Source organism: Nestor notabilis, unplaced genomic scaffold, assembly GCF_000696875.1.
Source record: "Nestor notabilis isolate BGI_N333 unplaced genomic scaffold, ASM69687v1 scaffold19463, whole genome shotgun sequence".
NCBI lineage: Eukaryota > Metazoa > Chordata > Aves > Psittaciformes > Psittacidae > Nestor > Nestor notabilis.
Genome location: NW_009921720.1, coordinates 44973 through 61168, shown reverse-complemented (window position 1 = coordinate 61168; position 16196 = coordinate 44973). Strand labels below are relative to the sequence as shown.

The window sequence follows — 16196 nt, the reverse complement described above, 5'->3', positions numbered from 1 at the left end:
GCTAAATAGAGAGGAACTGGAATACTCTGAGATTTGAGTCCTACCTTTAGAGTCTTCCCAGCCACTGTAAGGTTGTACTTCTTCCAGACTCCCTCATACACCTCTCCATACTGCCCTCCACCAAGCTTGTGTTTCATGGTGATGTCAGTTCGCTCTATCTCCCATTTGTCGTAGTTTGGAGACACACCATAAATAGTGGGCTTGTTGCGTTTGGGTGCTGGGTAGTGCAAGGTGGTGATGAGCCCATCTGCGACAGTTGAATGATGATGGACCAGCTCTGCTAAGGTGTTGAAGCGGCTCTCTGAAGAGACATACAGCTAGGAACCAAAGAGAAAGAGAAAGCTCACACACATAATGCACATTGGAGCATTCAAATGTAGAAACTACATCACAAAACTATGAAGGCAAAGTGTTGCATTGCTGCTACTCGAGCTGCAGCACTATGAGCTCCACAAGCTCTGTAACTAGCTCTCAGAGCTGTGAACAATCAATGCTTACATGGGAAGTGCATGGATTCAGGAGAAAATACATGCACTTCACTGAAACAATACGGGAGGAATGGCTGCAAATAGCAATAGATTGGCATGCTGTTGCTTGAAATGTCTTTTATCAAAAGGCTAGTCAGTAAAGACTGTGGGACACTTCCTGGAGAACAGGGAGTTGTCAACCTCAGTGCCTTGATTCCACTATTACCACTTGGGTTATGACATTTTCACCTGCCTAAATTCTCCTTGGAGTGTCACTATCAAACTGGTGGCTTCCCTGCTTTTGGCCCAAGCTTCTGCATAGCACTTTGCATTGTTAGACAAGTGGTCTGTTCCATTCTTGTGATGGCCACTGCTCAATGACACAGAAGTAAAATCATTACCACTGAATGAAAACCTGCTGTAAGGCATGGTAACTCGTATCTGTTACCTTTTCAACATTTACATTAAGATCCATTTTAAGCCTAAAAGCCTTTCCTGGTCAAAGAGGTGAAACCACCCTAAAAACAGATGTTCTGAGAACAGAAAAGTGACAACACAAGAGGCTTTTACAGCTAGGTGGCTTGGACCACCAAGCATTACCCAGTACAACCACAATTTAAAACAAGCCATACCTGTTTGGGAACAATATATAGCACTGCAGTGGTACAAACAGTTCACATTTTACACTGAGGACTAAAATATGTACATATAGATGTAGAAAATGATGCTGAACTCCAGGATCACTTGGAAGTATTAGAGAAGTATGGAGAAGGAAGCTGCCCATGCTTTTATGATGGCTTGTACCTGATGATCTCAAAATCTCACTGGAATTAGAGAAATCTGTATTTTGTGTGACAGATCATATGATTTGTTACAGATGGAGAAAGAAATTAAATAAATGGCTAAAGGTTTTACAGCAATCCTGTAGCAGGAGGGGCAATGGAACAGGCTTACCCCATCCAGCCTACAAGACAACACTCCATGCCTTAAACACACATGAAGTTTTCCATTTACCTTAAAAAAACCACATCCACCCACTAAATGTGCTCATTCTGTAGGCAGATTCTAACCTCTCACTGATTACATCTCAACGCTGCCTCCTGAAGGCCTGACTTCCCATCGGCACTCCTGGAAATCAGAGTTACGCAGTGTTTAAATCTTCATCTGCAATTTGAAGCACGTATCACAGGAAGATGAAGGAAGAAGCAGCTATGAAGGGCGATGCAGCCCAGCAAGTTCACTGCAACCTCCCTTCTCCACTGACCCCATTACCAAGCCTTAACTCAAGCTGCTTGCAGGATAATTTCCCCCAAGAAAACCATCTGGTGCTGCTCTCTGTACTCATACAGAGGTTACAGACTCAGCGTTTCTGCAGTGCCTGAGGTTAGGTAGGGATTCACACAGTTTGCTTCCTGGAGATCTAAAACACAACAAGTTTCACCTCAACATGAGGTAGAACTTCTTTACGCTGAGGGTGGCAGAGCACTGGGACAGGCTGCCCAGGGAGGTTGTGGCCTCTCCCTCTCTAGGGACATTCAAAACCTGCCTGGACACGTTCCTGTGTAACCGGCTCTGGGTGGCCCTGCCTTGACACTGGGCTGGACTAAATGATCTCCAAAGGTCCCTTTCAACCCTAATGATTCTGTGATTATTTGGGTGATTTTTATGTATCATCAGTCAACCCGTAACATTGGTCCTGTTCCAAGGGACTCTGCTTGTACAAACGGGCTGCCCATCGCAGCTCTGCCACCAGACCACATCTCTCTTTCCTGGCTGGTGTATTTTATAAGGGTGGTTAAACTGGCCCATGCAAACCTCCAGTGCATCTTTACCCTTACGGGATTCCCCTTCCCCAGTCAGCAGACAAAACTGAACAGCCACACCAAAAAAATCTATGAATGTCCATGACAAAGGAGCAAGTTCAGCGGGTGGAAGCTCCAAGAGACTCAAGCAGGACATGCGTCCATCAGCCTGAATGCTGAGGATAGCAGGACTGGAAGAACTGGCTGGACTATGCTGTTTATTCAGTTGGGTTACTCAAGAGGAGCCTTTGCCTCAAGTATTATCAAGTCAGGAAAACCAAGCTCCCTGTACCATGGAAGTGGTTTACCAGATGACTAGCTGCACTGTGCCAGCCAGATCAAGAAAGGTCATTTTTAATGCCTTCCTTAAAAAACAACCAGCAAAAACCAACCAACCCATTAAAAGGTGATCCAGAAGAATACAACCCATTAAACTGGGAAATAAAGCTAAAATTCCCCAAGGAGTTTTTTTTTAGTTGCTGAACCCCAACGCGTTCAGTATGAACAGTGCTAAATCTGAGATGTACACACTTTCAACTCTTCCTAATCCCTTCCATTTTCCTCCAGGAAAAAGCCTGGGTACCGCTGTGTGATGCATGGCACACCTCCATGCTGAGCAGCAGCTGCTCCACATATCCCTCTAATACCTCTTTCTCCCCTTAGTACATTCTCTCGGTCACAGGATATGATCCCACCAAAGCCATTCATCCTTACTGCAGCACTTGCAGACACTAAATTCCCTGGACAGGCTGACTAACGATACAGCAGGCTGAGAAGGCCTCAGGTGCTTGGAGAGTTGAAGGTAAGAGCTTTCCTCCATCAGAGCCCTGCTCTGCTGTGAAGTGGGTAATAGAGTGTGACACGAGCAGCTCAGAGCAGGGAACCTGCTCCAGCAGTCTCCGTTTTGCAGAGGGAAAAGCAGGGATATTAGCTGTTTCTCTTCCTAGCTCCTCTGCTTCGACAGCCAGGGACAGGGCAGCATGTCTGCCTCTAAGCTGTCGCAATTCACTGCCTGGCTCATTAGCACAGACTGAAACCAATGTGGTTTAACACACCAGGCTGCAAACTGCAGCACTTCGTACACGGATGTGGCAAACTGCCCCTTCTGCAGGGATGCTGGCCCTTGGAATGGCAACTGGGAGGACTGGGGCTACCTCTTTGCTTGCCCCTCAGGAAGAGCCACAGCTCTCGGTCATTGCCACTTCCTGATTCTCTATTTCCAACCCCCGTGAGCTGCAGATCTGCTTTAGTGAATTGTACTGACCTGTACCTTTGCTCGGAAACACCAATTCAAGCAACATTGTGGAAAATGAACAGTTAACCTGGCTAAGACAGACCTGAAGGGATTATTGTACCTCTGCAGAACTGTTTTTTTGGGATAAGAACAGCTCTGCTGGGATGAAAGCCTTCATATGCCAAACCCTTTTACAGCTAAAATGGAGAACACGTGCTATCACCTCACAGACACATGCTTATTTACACCAGCTGAAGGAGGCCTGGGTTCAACATGTTCACATGCGAACATTGCTCATCTGCCAGCATCAATGTGAACAGAAGAGATATCAACTAGACTGACAGGAGGAGGAATAATACCCCAGATTGCCATGTAGTCCTTCAATATGCTGCACGTCAGCATTTCCCAGTGCAATTTTGACCACAGAGTGTGTCTACATGGGAGGGAAAAGGAAGGATCAAAGCACCGTAACTTGGAAATACTTTGCCTTAAATAACATGGTCAGAATTGTCTCACAATCTGTTTGCTAATGCAGATGAAAAGCATTTTGCTACTGAATGATATCTGTTCATTTTATTATAGGTTTTAGAGTGATGAGTCTGGTAAGCAGGAAACACTCCTTACTGGTTCCCTATGTTCTCATATGAAAGATTCTGCTGTCAACGTTGCTGTAAGAAGAATAAAGCTCTCACAGGACAAAAGTAAACTGGCCATGGTGGGCCCCTGCTATACTTGATTCCTGTTTCTTAAATAACTTTTTTTTTTTGGAAGTACTTTAATGGCACAGAATCTGTCATCTATGAGATGCTGGCAAGAAGAGCCTCAGCAGCCTTGCTCCAGACTCACACTTCAACTTCTGCACAGGATCTAAAGAGACACTGCTTAAAATAGGTTTGTTTAAAAAAGAAAAAGATTTTCCAATATCCGATGCCAGTAGAAATGTTTCTGTGAAATTCAAACAAAAATCTGTGGAAGACTACACTTTCCTGCTAACATATCTTTGCAGCATCCACAAAGCGCGGCATTGCAACACTGCTACAGCACACAACTAGTTAGGGGCAAAAATGAAGAAACTTAGAAAGAGGGACCATATAGAAGTGAAAGTGCCTACCCGTCTCCAATGATCACGCTGAAATACTGTAGAGAAATCAAAACAGTAGTTACAAATACTGCAGAATAGCTCAGAAAGCATTCTGTCTCTAATATTCACAGGATTTTTATTAACAGGCGCTGACTTCTCTGATTTGGCAGTCAAAGAGATTATCTTTTGAATGTGTGGGATAAGAATTCATCCTTAGGATCTCTCATTAATGTTACCTGTTACATTCAGCTCTGATGTAACTCTAGTTAATCTACTACCCTAAAGTGATTCACTACTGAGCTGTATCACACCTCTCCAGAAGTTTGCTAAAGGAGTAACACTGTTTTGTCACAGCCGTGTTGAAATCTCCCTGTTTATTGCAACTACAGATGGTGAACACTGAGATCAGGGTTCAGAACTGATCAATTCAACTGCTACAACTTGACCTTGTGCAGTCAGTGGACAAAGTACACAGGGAAGGGTTTCTTTCATGGTTTGGACAGCCTGCAGCCTACCTTTCCATCAGATGCAGTGTTTATTCTGTAGTGGTACACCCTTCCTTCGTATCGCAGTGAAATAGATCTCTGTCCTGGACTGCTCTCACTCTCTCGCACAAGAAAGCTGCCGTTGATACCGCTACTCAGAAGGTACTCCGCAGCGTTACGTGACACTGGTCCATGATACCAGGAATGCTTCTCCAAACTATTCACTGGGGTGATGTAATTGCTGGGTACCCAGCCTTGTCCATTCTTTGTTTGGGCCTCGCACCACTCCCCATTATGATTGTAGCCCAGGACACGGAGCTTTTCACCTTGGTGCAAGAAGAAAATGTATTTAGACATGGCAAAGCTGGAAGCTGAGCACAAAGATTGGTTCTTTGTGGCTAATAGATCGTTAAATAGTCTCCCATAAGAAAAGGTATCTGACTGAGCAGGGAGCATGTGTGTTCCTTTAAGCTTGAGTAGACCCCCCAAAGCCAAATAAAGTCATGCACATGCTTCAGGAGCTTGTTAAGCTCCTGAGCAGTTCTGCACCAGCTCTGACACTGCTTGAGCTTAAAAACTTAATCCAGCAATTTTATTTGAGCTGAGTTGGCTTGATGGGGCTGGGAGAGAACAGGAGTGGACAAACAGTGAAAAGATCATTTCAATTAGCAAGGTAAGCAGATGTGACTTGGAGTACACATGAGGAACAGAAGGACTGAGCCAGACAACGCTGTATCTGGGCAGTTGTTTTTCATATAGGGACTGAACTAGGAAAATTATAGAGGCCAGCGTCTAAAATCAGCTTAGTTTAGTATCTCAATCAGTTTTTTGCCCAATGCAAAAACTTCAGACAGTTTTAACCTTTCAAAAGGTTATGACTTTGTAAAATATTTGTATTTGTTTAAGAAGAATTCCCACAGTAAAACAAAAATTCCTGAGGGTTTAGTGTATAACTCATCTATTCCACAGTGACTTCTACGCCTTCTCACACCCTCCCAGTACCATTCTGCCCAGCTACCTTACCTTTAGTTATGCTGAGAGTGTTGTCCCCACTCGCCACAAAATCATACAGTGCAACAAAGAGATGGGGATCATTTTCACTAGGGCAGGACAGAAGGTTTTCCTTGGAGTTCCAGCGAGCTGCTTCGCTCAGACCCTGGGGCTCAAAGTCTGACACTACCGGTCTCTGAAGGGCTTCTGGAGGAGGAAGAGAGAAAGAGAGGAAAAAGCAGGTTCATTTTTGCTGATAAAAGCCATCTGGGTAACCCAAGCACTCTGATTTCCTAATTTGCATTATTTCTTGACACGTGTGCTCCTCATGCGTCACAGGACAGACAGTTCTTCAATGCAGATCTCCTGCCACATAGGCAGGACACCCTTGCTCCCAAGGCCTGCCAGGAGCTCCCACTCTCCTGACAGAGAGGGAAAGCCCCTCTCCCTGGTCCCTCCAGTAAATGCTGTTCACGTAGGCTGTTTGCTGCTTGTAAACCCTCTGGCTCATGCCTAACTGCTGGCATGCTTCAATCTGAAAACAAACCCAAGACCTTTAAAAGGTAAATCCCTTAATTATGCTATAAATGAAATGGCCATAACGTGCAGCAGAGAGAGCCAGGCAGGGCGAGATACATGAGACATGGTATTTAAGAACGAAATATACACTTCCATTCTTCCAGTATTTATAACCATTTCTCCTCTTATTCGAGTAGAAGGCTGTGCCTTTCTCCTTGCCCTCCCTCCTGCCTGCTGCTGCAAACCAGAGAGCAGCAGTGAGCAGACTCACACAATGAGCTTTCCACATTTTTTAGGAACACTGAGATACTTCCAGGAAAAGATTTTCCTAAAAACTGAGCTTCACAGGTGAGTAAAAACTGACTGCTGAAGGGTTTTGTACACTGCAGCACATTAGGCATGTAATATCCAGCAAGTATCAGGCAAGCCCAAGTCCATCAGGGAACTCTTCCCTCTGAGACATGATTCAAGTGTTTGGGGCAGTGATGCTCCAGGTAGTTGTGCCACTCTGCCCATGGCAGCCCCATGGGGAGCTGTGCTGACACAAACCCAGGACAAAAAGTTGTGAAACCCTTGGATTTTTGAAGGGTTATTTCCCATCTGGATGTTTGATGAGTGAGGTCAAAGCACCTCACACAAACCACTGCATCAGTGCGGCTTTCATAGAATCCCAGACTCGTTTGGGATGGAAGGGTCCTTAAAGCTCATTCAATTCCAACCCCCTCTCATGGGCAGGGACACCTTCCACTAGAGCAGATTGCTCTAAGTCCCATCCAACCTGGCCTAGCTATGGGGACAGGAAACAGCCCTGCTGCACCCAGCCCCTTGCACCATGAAATTGCTCTTCATTACTCAGCGTCAGCTGCTGCCTGCTCCCTTCAGCCTCTGCTGAATCCCTCTTTGGGATTTGGAGGGAGAAATCCAAGGCCAAGTGTATTCTACATTATCAGGTCACCTGGGAGCACAGTTTGTTCTTTATACTTGTAATACTCTCTAGCAAGGGGCTGCTATGTAGATGAAATCACACCAAAATCTGTTTCTAACACTCATGCTTCTTTGGTCTGGAAATCCAGTATAACCTGCACCAGTAAACCAGTGAAGAACTGACTGGATTGACATCATTACATCAACTGTGGATTGGGACAGGTCCCAGATACTTTTCCCAATGGGGAAGTACAATAAAACCAACCAACCACCACCCAATACAAGCCCACAAACAATAACAAATCCCATTATTTTCTAAGCTTTGGTGGTGGAAGTGCCAACCAGAAAATGACAACCTGGCATCCTCAACGCATTGGTCAGATCACCACTGGTAAAGGTTCTCTGCCCTAATCTCTGAATGACTATTTATGAACACAAGTACTACTGTATTCTGTGGAAAAGGTAATGTATCTGTGGGCAGAGCACAAAACAGCAGTATACATACTCCTGGTCTTGTTTTCCTACCCAAACTCTATCTGCAGGGAGATATATTTTTATAGTGAATCAGAAAAGTCAAATAATTCTGCTTTCTGAATGACTTCACAGTCAGAAAAGGTGGTGGTGCGTTGGGTAGTTTTTTAAGCACCTTGACATCCTTGCTTCCTCTCCTCTTTCCTGCAGGAGGATGTGTTTTAACAGCCTGAGTTTGCTACAAGAGAGACAATGAGAAAAGAAACAGAAAATCCACTTTCAGAAATTAAGCTATAATCATTTTACCATGAAAACGCTTTGATCCTGTCATGCCCATTAAGCTCCCTTATCAAACACAGGGCGCTGCAGTGACTGAAGATACTCCAAGGAGTTACACCACCAGTAAACACCTGGAACAGACAGACAGCAGAGAGCCGCAAGGAGCAGATACACCACCTCAGCGAGGAGCCACGCTGTGATGCTCTCCCCCAAAACCAGCACATGTTGCACAGTGAGATGGACCATAACCTCCCTCCGTGAGGAAGGAAAATGCCTCCACCGCAGGGGACTGATTTGACAGGAAGGCAGGAAATCCAAGGCAGGCTCCCCTCCAACTCCAGTGCAATCACAGTCCAGTAAAGGAAGGCTCATGCATGGACACGGATGGGGATGCGGGAGGAAAGCCAAGCGCTCCACAAGAATCCCTCCCTTCTGCCCAGGCCGCGGCGATGCTGGGCCTGACTCATTACACACGGACGCCAAGGTATGCGCTGGGATTCAGAGCATGAGATAACACAGTGTCAACCACCAAAAACACCCACAAGATGTGGTACAAGGCTGGTTCTGCCCGATGACTTTCCTGCTAACACTGACTCAGTGATAACTGTCAGCAAACCCGAGGATCGGCAAGAGCAACACGCAAGGGCTGTTAAATAAATGGATGAGAATTTGCTAAGCTGCAAAAACCACACAAGTCCCCCAGTGAATACATAGGATGCCACACACAGATGGCCTCATATCCTCTGTATCCTTCAAGCCAACTCCACAGCTCTGCCACTGGTACCCCAAAGGAGGTGCAGCTGTGCGGGAGAACACGATGGGGAGATGCAAAACCCAGCTCCTGGGCTGGGGCTGGTGTCTCCAGAAGGCAGGAACCTCAAGTTAAGAACTGAGCTGGGGAAGGCGGTGACTGAATGAAGCTTGAAGGGCAGCCAGAAAGGCAGAATGAGGCCCAGAGTCAACACGCAGAAGAGTATAAAAGAAAGAGCAGAGCTGTGATGACCCAAGTGTAGCAGAAGCTTGATCGACCGTGACAAAACACACTTTTAAAGGCCTGGGCCCCAAAAAGAGGCTGTCAGCAGGCTCGGGACACAAACCCACGAAGCGAGAGAAGCAGACAGGACATGTCCATCTGGGAGCCATGTACAGCCGGCTGCCAGCAGTATTTATTCCTCTGAGCTATTCTCTAGCAAATTTGCTGAGACACCGCAGTCCTTCAGAGCAGGAATTAGACCTTGCTGTTCATATGTATTGAGGGTCTTTTTCAACAAATTACAGCTTTTTCACCTCCTACTGCTGGTTTTAACCACAATTTTACAGCATTGCTGAGCTCTGCAAGGGGCCAGATTCTTCCTCATAAATCAGCCTGGCTCCTATAACCTACAGGAGGGTACCCTGCCACGGCAGAGGGGCAGGAAGTGAGCGTAATGCATCTGTTATCTCTGCGCTGCGATTCCTTCCACATATCCACTTTGTCTTCTGCTGTAATTTATTACTTTGATCACACCATGCTCCGGGAGGCACCTGGATTCCCGGGAGAAGTCCCAGTGCAGCGCTGTGATTCAGTTCTGCACTAACACCAACTAAATGACAACTCTTAATTACACTGGAGCAGTCTTCGAAATAAGACAGCAGCAGCTTTTATTTTAAGGCATTAACCATAAGAACATCTTCATCTCCCCCCTAAATTAAGTTTTTACTAAGAGATATTTATGTTTGCACACTAAAAGGTTTCATATTGTAACTATCTCCTGCTAATTACTGTTTATACGAAGTCATGAATCACTGTTGGTGACTGTGTAAGAAGTTCTCAGGTATGAACTGCTCTGGTCCAGACCCACGCAAGCAAAATTTCCTCAGTAATTTAAGGAAAGGGCTGGAAAACAGGCAGAAACATGGAATTACATTCAGCTCCTCCACAGCTGACTGAAGGGCAGTCCCGAGGGAAGAAGAGTCCTCCTGTCTCCCTACAGAACAAACATCCTGTGGTCTTACAAACTGTGCTGGCATTTTTTCCACGAGGTTTCTGAAGCAAAGGAGTGCAGAACACATCTAGTAATGTCTTTGGAGGTACAGCACATGCTGTCTAAAGCTTCTCCTTGCCCTACATTCTTCCTGATCTCCTTCTTCCCTGTAAGAAATGATGATAAATGTCAGACTAGCTGTGCAGATTTAATACATCCAAATGTTCTTGACTCTGAGCACATGCGATGGAGCAGCTGCCGCTCTGTGCCTGTGTTTCCTCAGTGGCCTTCACAGATTCTCTATGCCTGATGGAATAAGGATTTTAAAACAAAGGCAGGTTTCATGTTTTATTTCAGGCTCATCACTCGCCCCTTCAGTGAGATCATGCTCAACTTCTCCTGACACTGCTCCATAGCACAGGCCATGTAACGTTCTGCAACACAGACGATCGCTGTCACTTCTGCTCTTGGCTGACGTTATAGAATCACAGAATGGTTTGTGCTGGAAGGGACCTTCAAGCTCATTCAGTTCCAGCCCCTGCCACAGGCAGGGACACCTTCCCCTAGAGCAGGTTGCTCCAAGCCCCTGTGTCCAACCTGGCCTTGAACACTGCCAGGGATGGGGCAGCCACAGCTTCTCTGGGCACCCTGTGCCAGCACCTCAGCACCCTCACAGGGAAGAGCTTCTGCCTAATGTCTAATCTCAATCTCCCCTCTGGCAGGTTTAACCATTCTCCTTGTCCTGTCCCTCCATCCCTTGTCCAAAGCCCCTCTCCAGGTTTCCTGTAGCCCCTTTAGGCACTGGAGCTGCTCTAAGGTGTCCCCTTCAGGAGCCTTCTCTTCTCCAGCTGACCCAGCCCAGCTCTCTCAGCCTGGCTCCAGAGCAGAGCTGCTCCAGCCCTCGCAGCAGCTCCGTGGCCTCCTCTGGATTTGCTTCAACAGGTCCACATCCTTCTTAACTTGTTTAATGCTGAGAATCCCTGATGTGGCTTTTCCCAGTCCTCGAAGTGATGAATCTGTCATCTTTTGGGGGCTTTTGTTGTTGTTTTTTGGTTGGTTGTAGGGTTTTGGCTTGGTTTTGTTGTTCTGTTTCTTTTTTTGATAGTTCACTATTACCCTGCAGGTCCCACTCAAGGTCATCTACTGAGTTTACTCCATTTACAATCCCTTAGTGACATGATAAACATCATCTTTCTCCAATCAGCCACTCACAGTTGTAGACATGTGGAGCCGGAATAGTGGGTATGGCAGAAATCTGGATTTTATTCCCAAATCTACCTGACCTTCGTTATAACCTCTGGGAGAGGAAGGGGAAAGAATACCTAGATCCAAGTAAACCTCAAAGACACGTGTGTATTTCTGAAAGCTTTACCTTTACAATTTGGGTTTGGTTTCCTTACAGAGGAAGCAGAAGTAGGGAAGTTTGCCTGGTTTTGAGCCCTGGGGAAGGAAAGTACCAAGAGAGAATCATCAAGATTTACTGTCATGTTTCCCTGCTTCACTAAGCAGCCCCAGACTGCTCAGGAAAGGATTCATGTGTTTGGGGACAATCAATTTTAGGTCTGAAAACATTTACAGCTTTTGCTACGAGATGATAATCCTTTCCTCGCCACAGCCCATGGGAAATGCTAGCAAGCACCACCAGCTAGATTGTTTAATAAGGATGGGACAGGCGAGAACCGCTGGAATAAGCACACAACCAGCAAACCATCACAAAGCCAGAAACATATTTAAAAGCAAGAACTCTACTGAGTGATGGTCGATGAGAGTCCAAGAGGTGAGGAGCAGAAAATAGCCAAGGAAGACAGGAAACAAACAGAAGGCTCTTCCCTGGGAGGCAGCAATGCTGCCTTAAAGCACCCACTCTTCCTAACCGATGAACCAAGGACCTGCCTGCTGATCCCAGCGACACCAGGGCAAGGGGAGTCGCTGGCATTGCAGATTTGAGCCTGGCTCAATACGTGCCCCGATGCATAAAGAGAAACTCTCCAGGAATGGGGCAATGGCTACAGGCTGCTGCTCCTCCCCAGGCTCATCTGCTGGAGCTGTAAAAAATCACACTAGGGAAAAAAAGAGGAAAAGAGAAAAGACACACAATCTGACAGCTGGCAGGGCAGAATCATTTCAGATAGAAAACAAAGGGCTTTTACTGGTGTCCCCAAAATGGATTTTAAACTTTACAGAGAACACTGACAGGTTTTAAACAAGGCTTCTGCCTTTCAGTGGTAGAACAAGCCCAAAAAGGCAGCAAGACTATTTCAGCCCCTATTTGGGACATGGACACGTTCTGTTTTCCACATCAGATTGGCAGCAGTACTTGCTGTGCCTCTTCCCTTCTAACTCTTTACCCTTTCTTGGTGTGAAGTGGGTGAGGAATTATTCAGTTTGGCAAAGGCAGAAAGGAGAAAGCAGATGACAGGAATTCAGATCTCTCACATTCTAAAATAGTATTTACTAGTGGGAATAGAAACGAGGGCAAAAATGGCCAGCTCAAACATCAATATGAAATCTCAGTTATCATTAGAACCAGTTTAAACTTCTTTTTGATCAAGTTAAGAAAAGGTCTCAACTTTTCTGGCAGGCAAACCTGCCTGTGTACAGCAAAGAGCACAGCAGTGGGATGCAGGACCTGCCATTGCTCCACACCACCACAGAGCATTCTACAGTCCTTGTTCCCACAAACTAACAAGAGCATAACAGCCTTTCAGAAGGGGACACCAGGAAAACAAAACATTCCTGATTACTTGGTCAAAAGACATGTACACCTACACGTGCCAGGCACTTAATCAGCCTTATATCAAACCCAACCTCAACACAGTATTTTCAAGAAGTGTCATTAAAGATGCAATAAACAGATTTGATTTTGTTACAGCCCCATGCTATTCATCAACCAAACACTGTCATGGTTTTGTTAAATCATGAAAACCAAAAGATGAAACTGAATTAGGTAAAATTTCATCTATCCTCCTGGCTACAACTGATTTTCCACACAACTAATGGACCTCTAAGCAGTCATGTCTAAAATTTTATTATAGTCTACTATACTAAAGACACTTCCAGCTTTCCCCTCATGTCCTCAACAGCTTCCCAACAACGAAGATAAGAACAGAGTTAAAGCCTCCAATGATACCACCATCATCTCCTTAAGCCTTTCAGAAGCTCCAGCGAAGCTGTGGGACGTGCACAGGAATGGACACGCTGCTCACAGGGATCCAGAAGCAATGGTTCCTAGTTTCTAACCCTTGACACAAACCTGCCCCCTTCTCACCTTCTGCCACAACTGAAGTGGTTTCATCAAAATTAACAAAACCATATGTAAAACCTCATCTTCCTAAGGGTAGTGCAAACAAGTGATTTTCACTTGTGTCCTTGCAGCACAGCGGTTTGGGGCAAGGCACCACCACTCTTTTGAAGAGCTCTCAAAAGAGCTTTCAATTTCACAGTAACTGTAATAAGAAAGCTGCCTATGAACACCACATGGAGACCTTCAGCTTCAGAAAGGAGTAATAGAAAATCCTACTTTTGTTAAACTTGGGGGTTTTCCCCCCATAGGTATAGGCTCACATCTCACCCTGCTCTCCAAGAGATCCACAGTCCATCACAGTGTGTCCTGGGCTGCCTATGTCCTAACCAACTGTCACAGCATTTAGGCTGCGGTTGCCACCTTTGTTCACCTTTAAAGCATCCTTTGGATGCTGGCTTCACTTTTGCCCCATGCTGAGCTGAGAAATGAGACTGAGCTACTTTGATAGATCACTTAGAAGTTTTTCCAATGCTCATTTCCCATCTCACCATAAAAAGCAAATACACAACCACGGTCTCAGGAAGCAGAAGGTGGAAATACTCCACTATTTATTGTGTCAATGACTGTGTTTTTAACTCGATACCACCTATATGGCGCAAGTCAACCCATGCTCTAATCCTGTTATGCAACTGCCTTGCAAACTGGGGAGGGGGGGAGTGGTTGTAACACAAACAAAAGAGAAAAGTTGCAAAAACAGCCAGGGTAACACCCTTGTAACATCATCCCTTCGTATTCATTTCTGCAGGGAAGAGAGGCCCCAGATGCTCTGCCTGTTCTCCCAGGGCTGTGTTGAAAGATCCAAGGGCGCAGAAGGGAGGCCCAGCACGGCTCAGAGCTCCTCCTCGACACACAGCCTGAGCAATACCAGAGGCAGGGGCCACAGTCAGAGGTTTTAGAGACCTAAAAAGTTTACAGAAGAGTTTAATCACACAGAAAAGATCAGTTATTCACATGCATCTGCCCACTATTGGGTTTCTGAAACTTTAAATAAGTAAAAGAAAGTTCTTTGGAAACTGTTCTTTGAGTTTAGAGAGTAGAAAATTCTTCAGAGCCACTAAATGCATCTGATAAATACAGACCCTCGTTCCAAAGTTTCTCCAAGCGGGTTTGCCACGAGAAGCCATTTGTAGCTTTTGGATTCCTAACCCATGAATTTCCGAGGACCATTTCTCCACCGAATATTTGCGAGTTGAGCAACAGCGACTTGCGATAGGCCCCAGGAAATCAGCTGCTGCCTTTCGTGCCTCTGATTTGATGAGTTAGCACGGTCCTCCTGGCAGGAGGATTATTTTTAATGCAGCAACATCCAGCAACACAAAAGAAGTTGGAGAAGCACTGGGACCGACACAACCCCACCAGTGCAGCGAAGGGGCTGGGGTGAAGAACTTGCCTGAAGTCAGGCCAAGCAAGACCTCAGCACCAAGTCCTCCAGCCCAGCACGGTGCCTGTGTCACCCAAGCTTTCGCTCTGAACGAGACGAGTCCCTATGTCTAACATCTACAAACGACCCCGGGTGTGAATCAAAGATCACCTTTTAAAAGCAAAACACAAAGAATTCAGTTAAATGAGTGGAAAGCAAACTTCGAAGGGGACAACCAAAGTGAACTAACAGTTCATGTATCAACGCACGCTGAAAATATTTTACTGATGGACTCATCTAAACTTTCTTCCTGCGCCTGGAGTTGGTTTTACCATTTCGCATCCAAAACAAGGGAGAATCTTCCCTGGTGAAGCAAGTATGAAGCCGAGGCCTGAAGACAGGGCTTTGTTTATGGGCTCGGCGAGAAGATCACTTGACATTTTACAACCATAAATGGTAGAGCCGCGCTCCCTTTGTATACTGCAGCTAATGAAAGTCACCTGGGGTCCGGATGCCACGAACACCCCTCGGTCCCCTGCATGCCAAAGCCCAGCCAGCACCAAACGTCTCCCCAAGCCTGGCCCCAACCCGCGAGCGAGGGATAAAACTCATGTCTGGGATGGTGGCAGCATTGGGCCGTACCCCTTGGGAGCACAGAAGCCCCCCAACTGATGGTCCCTTGGTCCCTTTGGGTACTCACCTTCCAGGTAGCAGCTGGAGGAGGAGGAAAGCCCCTTCTTTGATTTGCAACCCACCAATTTCAAGCAAATCTCCAACATTTTCATTTGTTAGAGTTTGGCTTCAGCTGTCTGGTTTCCCTTCCCCCCCCCCCCCCCCCCGTCGGTTCCCCCCCCCCCCCCCCCCCCCTTCAGCTTCTTCTCACGCTGTGGAATTATCCGGTAAAAGTCTTTAAAAAGTCTAAAAAAATCAAATAATCTGGTAAGAGTCTAAAAAAACCCAGGAAAAGTTTAAAAGAAAATGTCCAGGAAAAGTTTAAAAGAAAATATCCAGGAAAAGTTTAAATCAAAATGTCCAGGAAAAGTCTTAAACAAAATATCCAGGAAAAGTCTAAGAAATCCAGCGCTCTGAAAACCATTACAAGGGCGAGCTCGGGAGGCGGAAAATCCTGGGGCCCCGCATCTCCTCTCCCGGGGAGTTAACTCCAGCCATCTTCCCTCCTTCCCAACTCTTTTGGCGGGAGAAAGGGGGGGAAAAAGAAAAGGGGGGGATAAAAAAGAAAGGGAAACAGAAGCGAAGGCAAAAAGCCAAACCAACCGAGTTGGGCAGAGTGGCTGGGGCGCGCCGGGGTGGGGGGC

The 16196-nt window shown here is 46.1% G+C and overlaps 1 protein-coding gene across 2 annotated transcripts in view; it reads right to left on the bottom strand.

Annotated features, from left to right (window-relative positions):
• The window catches only part of ABL1 (ABL proto-oncogene 1, non-receptor tyrosine kinase), a 74874-nt gene that overhangs the window by 14256 nt on the left and 44422 nt on the right, over positions 1-16196 (bottom strand). Inside the window, exons 1-4 of one of the 2 annotated variants that reach the window (XM_010011281.1) lie at positions 15581-15665; positions 6093-6266; positions 5100-5395; positions 45-317 (exon numbers count right to left, since the gene is read on the bottom strand). In XM_010011281.1, coding sequence (XP_010009583.1) covers positions 45-317; positions 5100-5395; positions 6093-6266; positions 15581-15665 — 828 coding nt within the window. Of the gene's footprint in view, positions 1-44; positions 318-5099; positions 5396-6092; positions 6267-15580; positions 15666-16196 lie in introns of those variants that run through there. The other variant, XM_010011280.1, reaches the window with a different exon arrangement.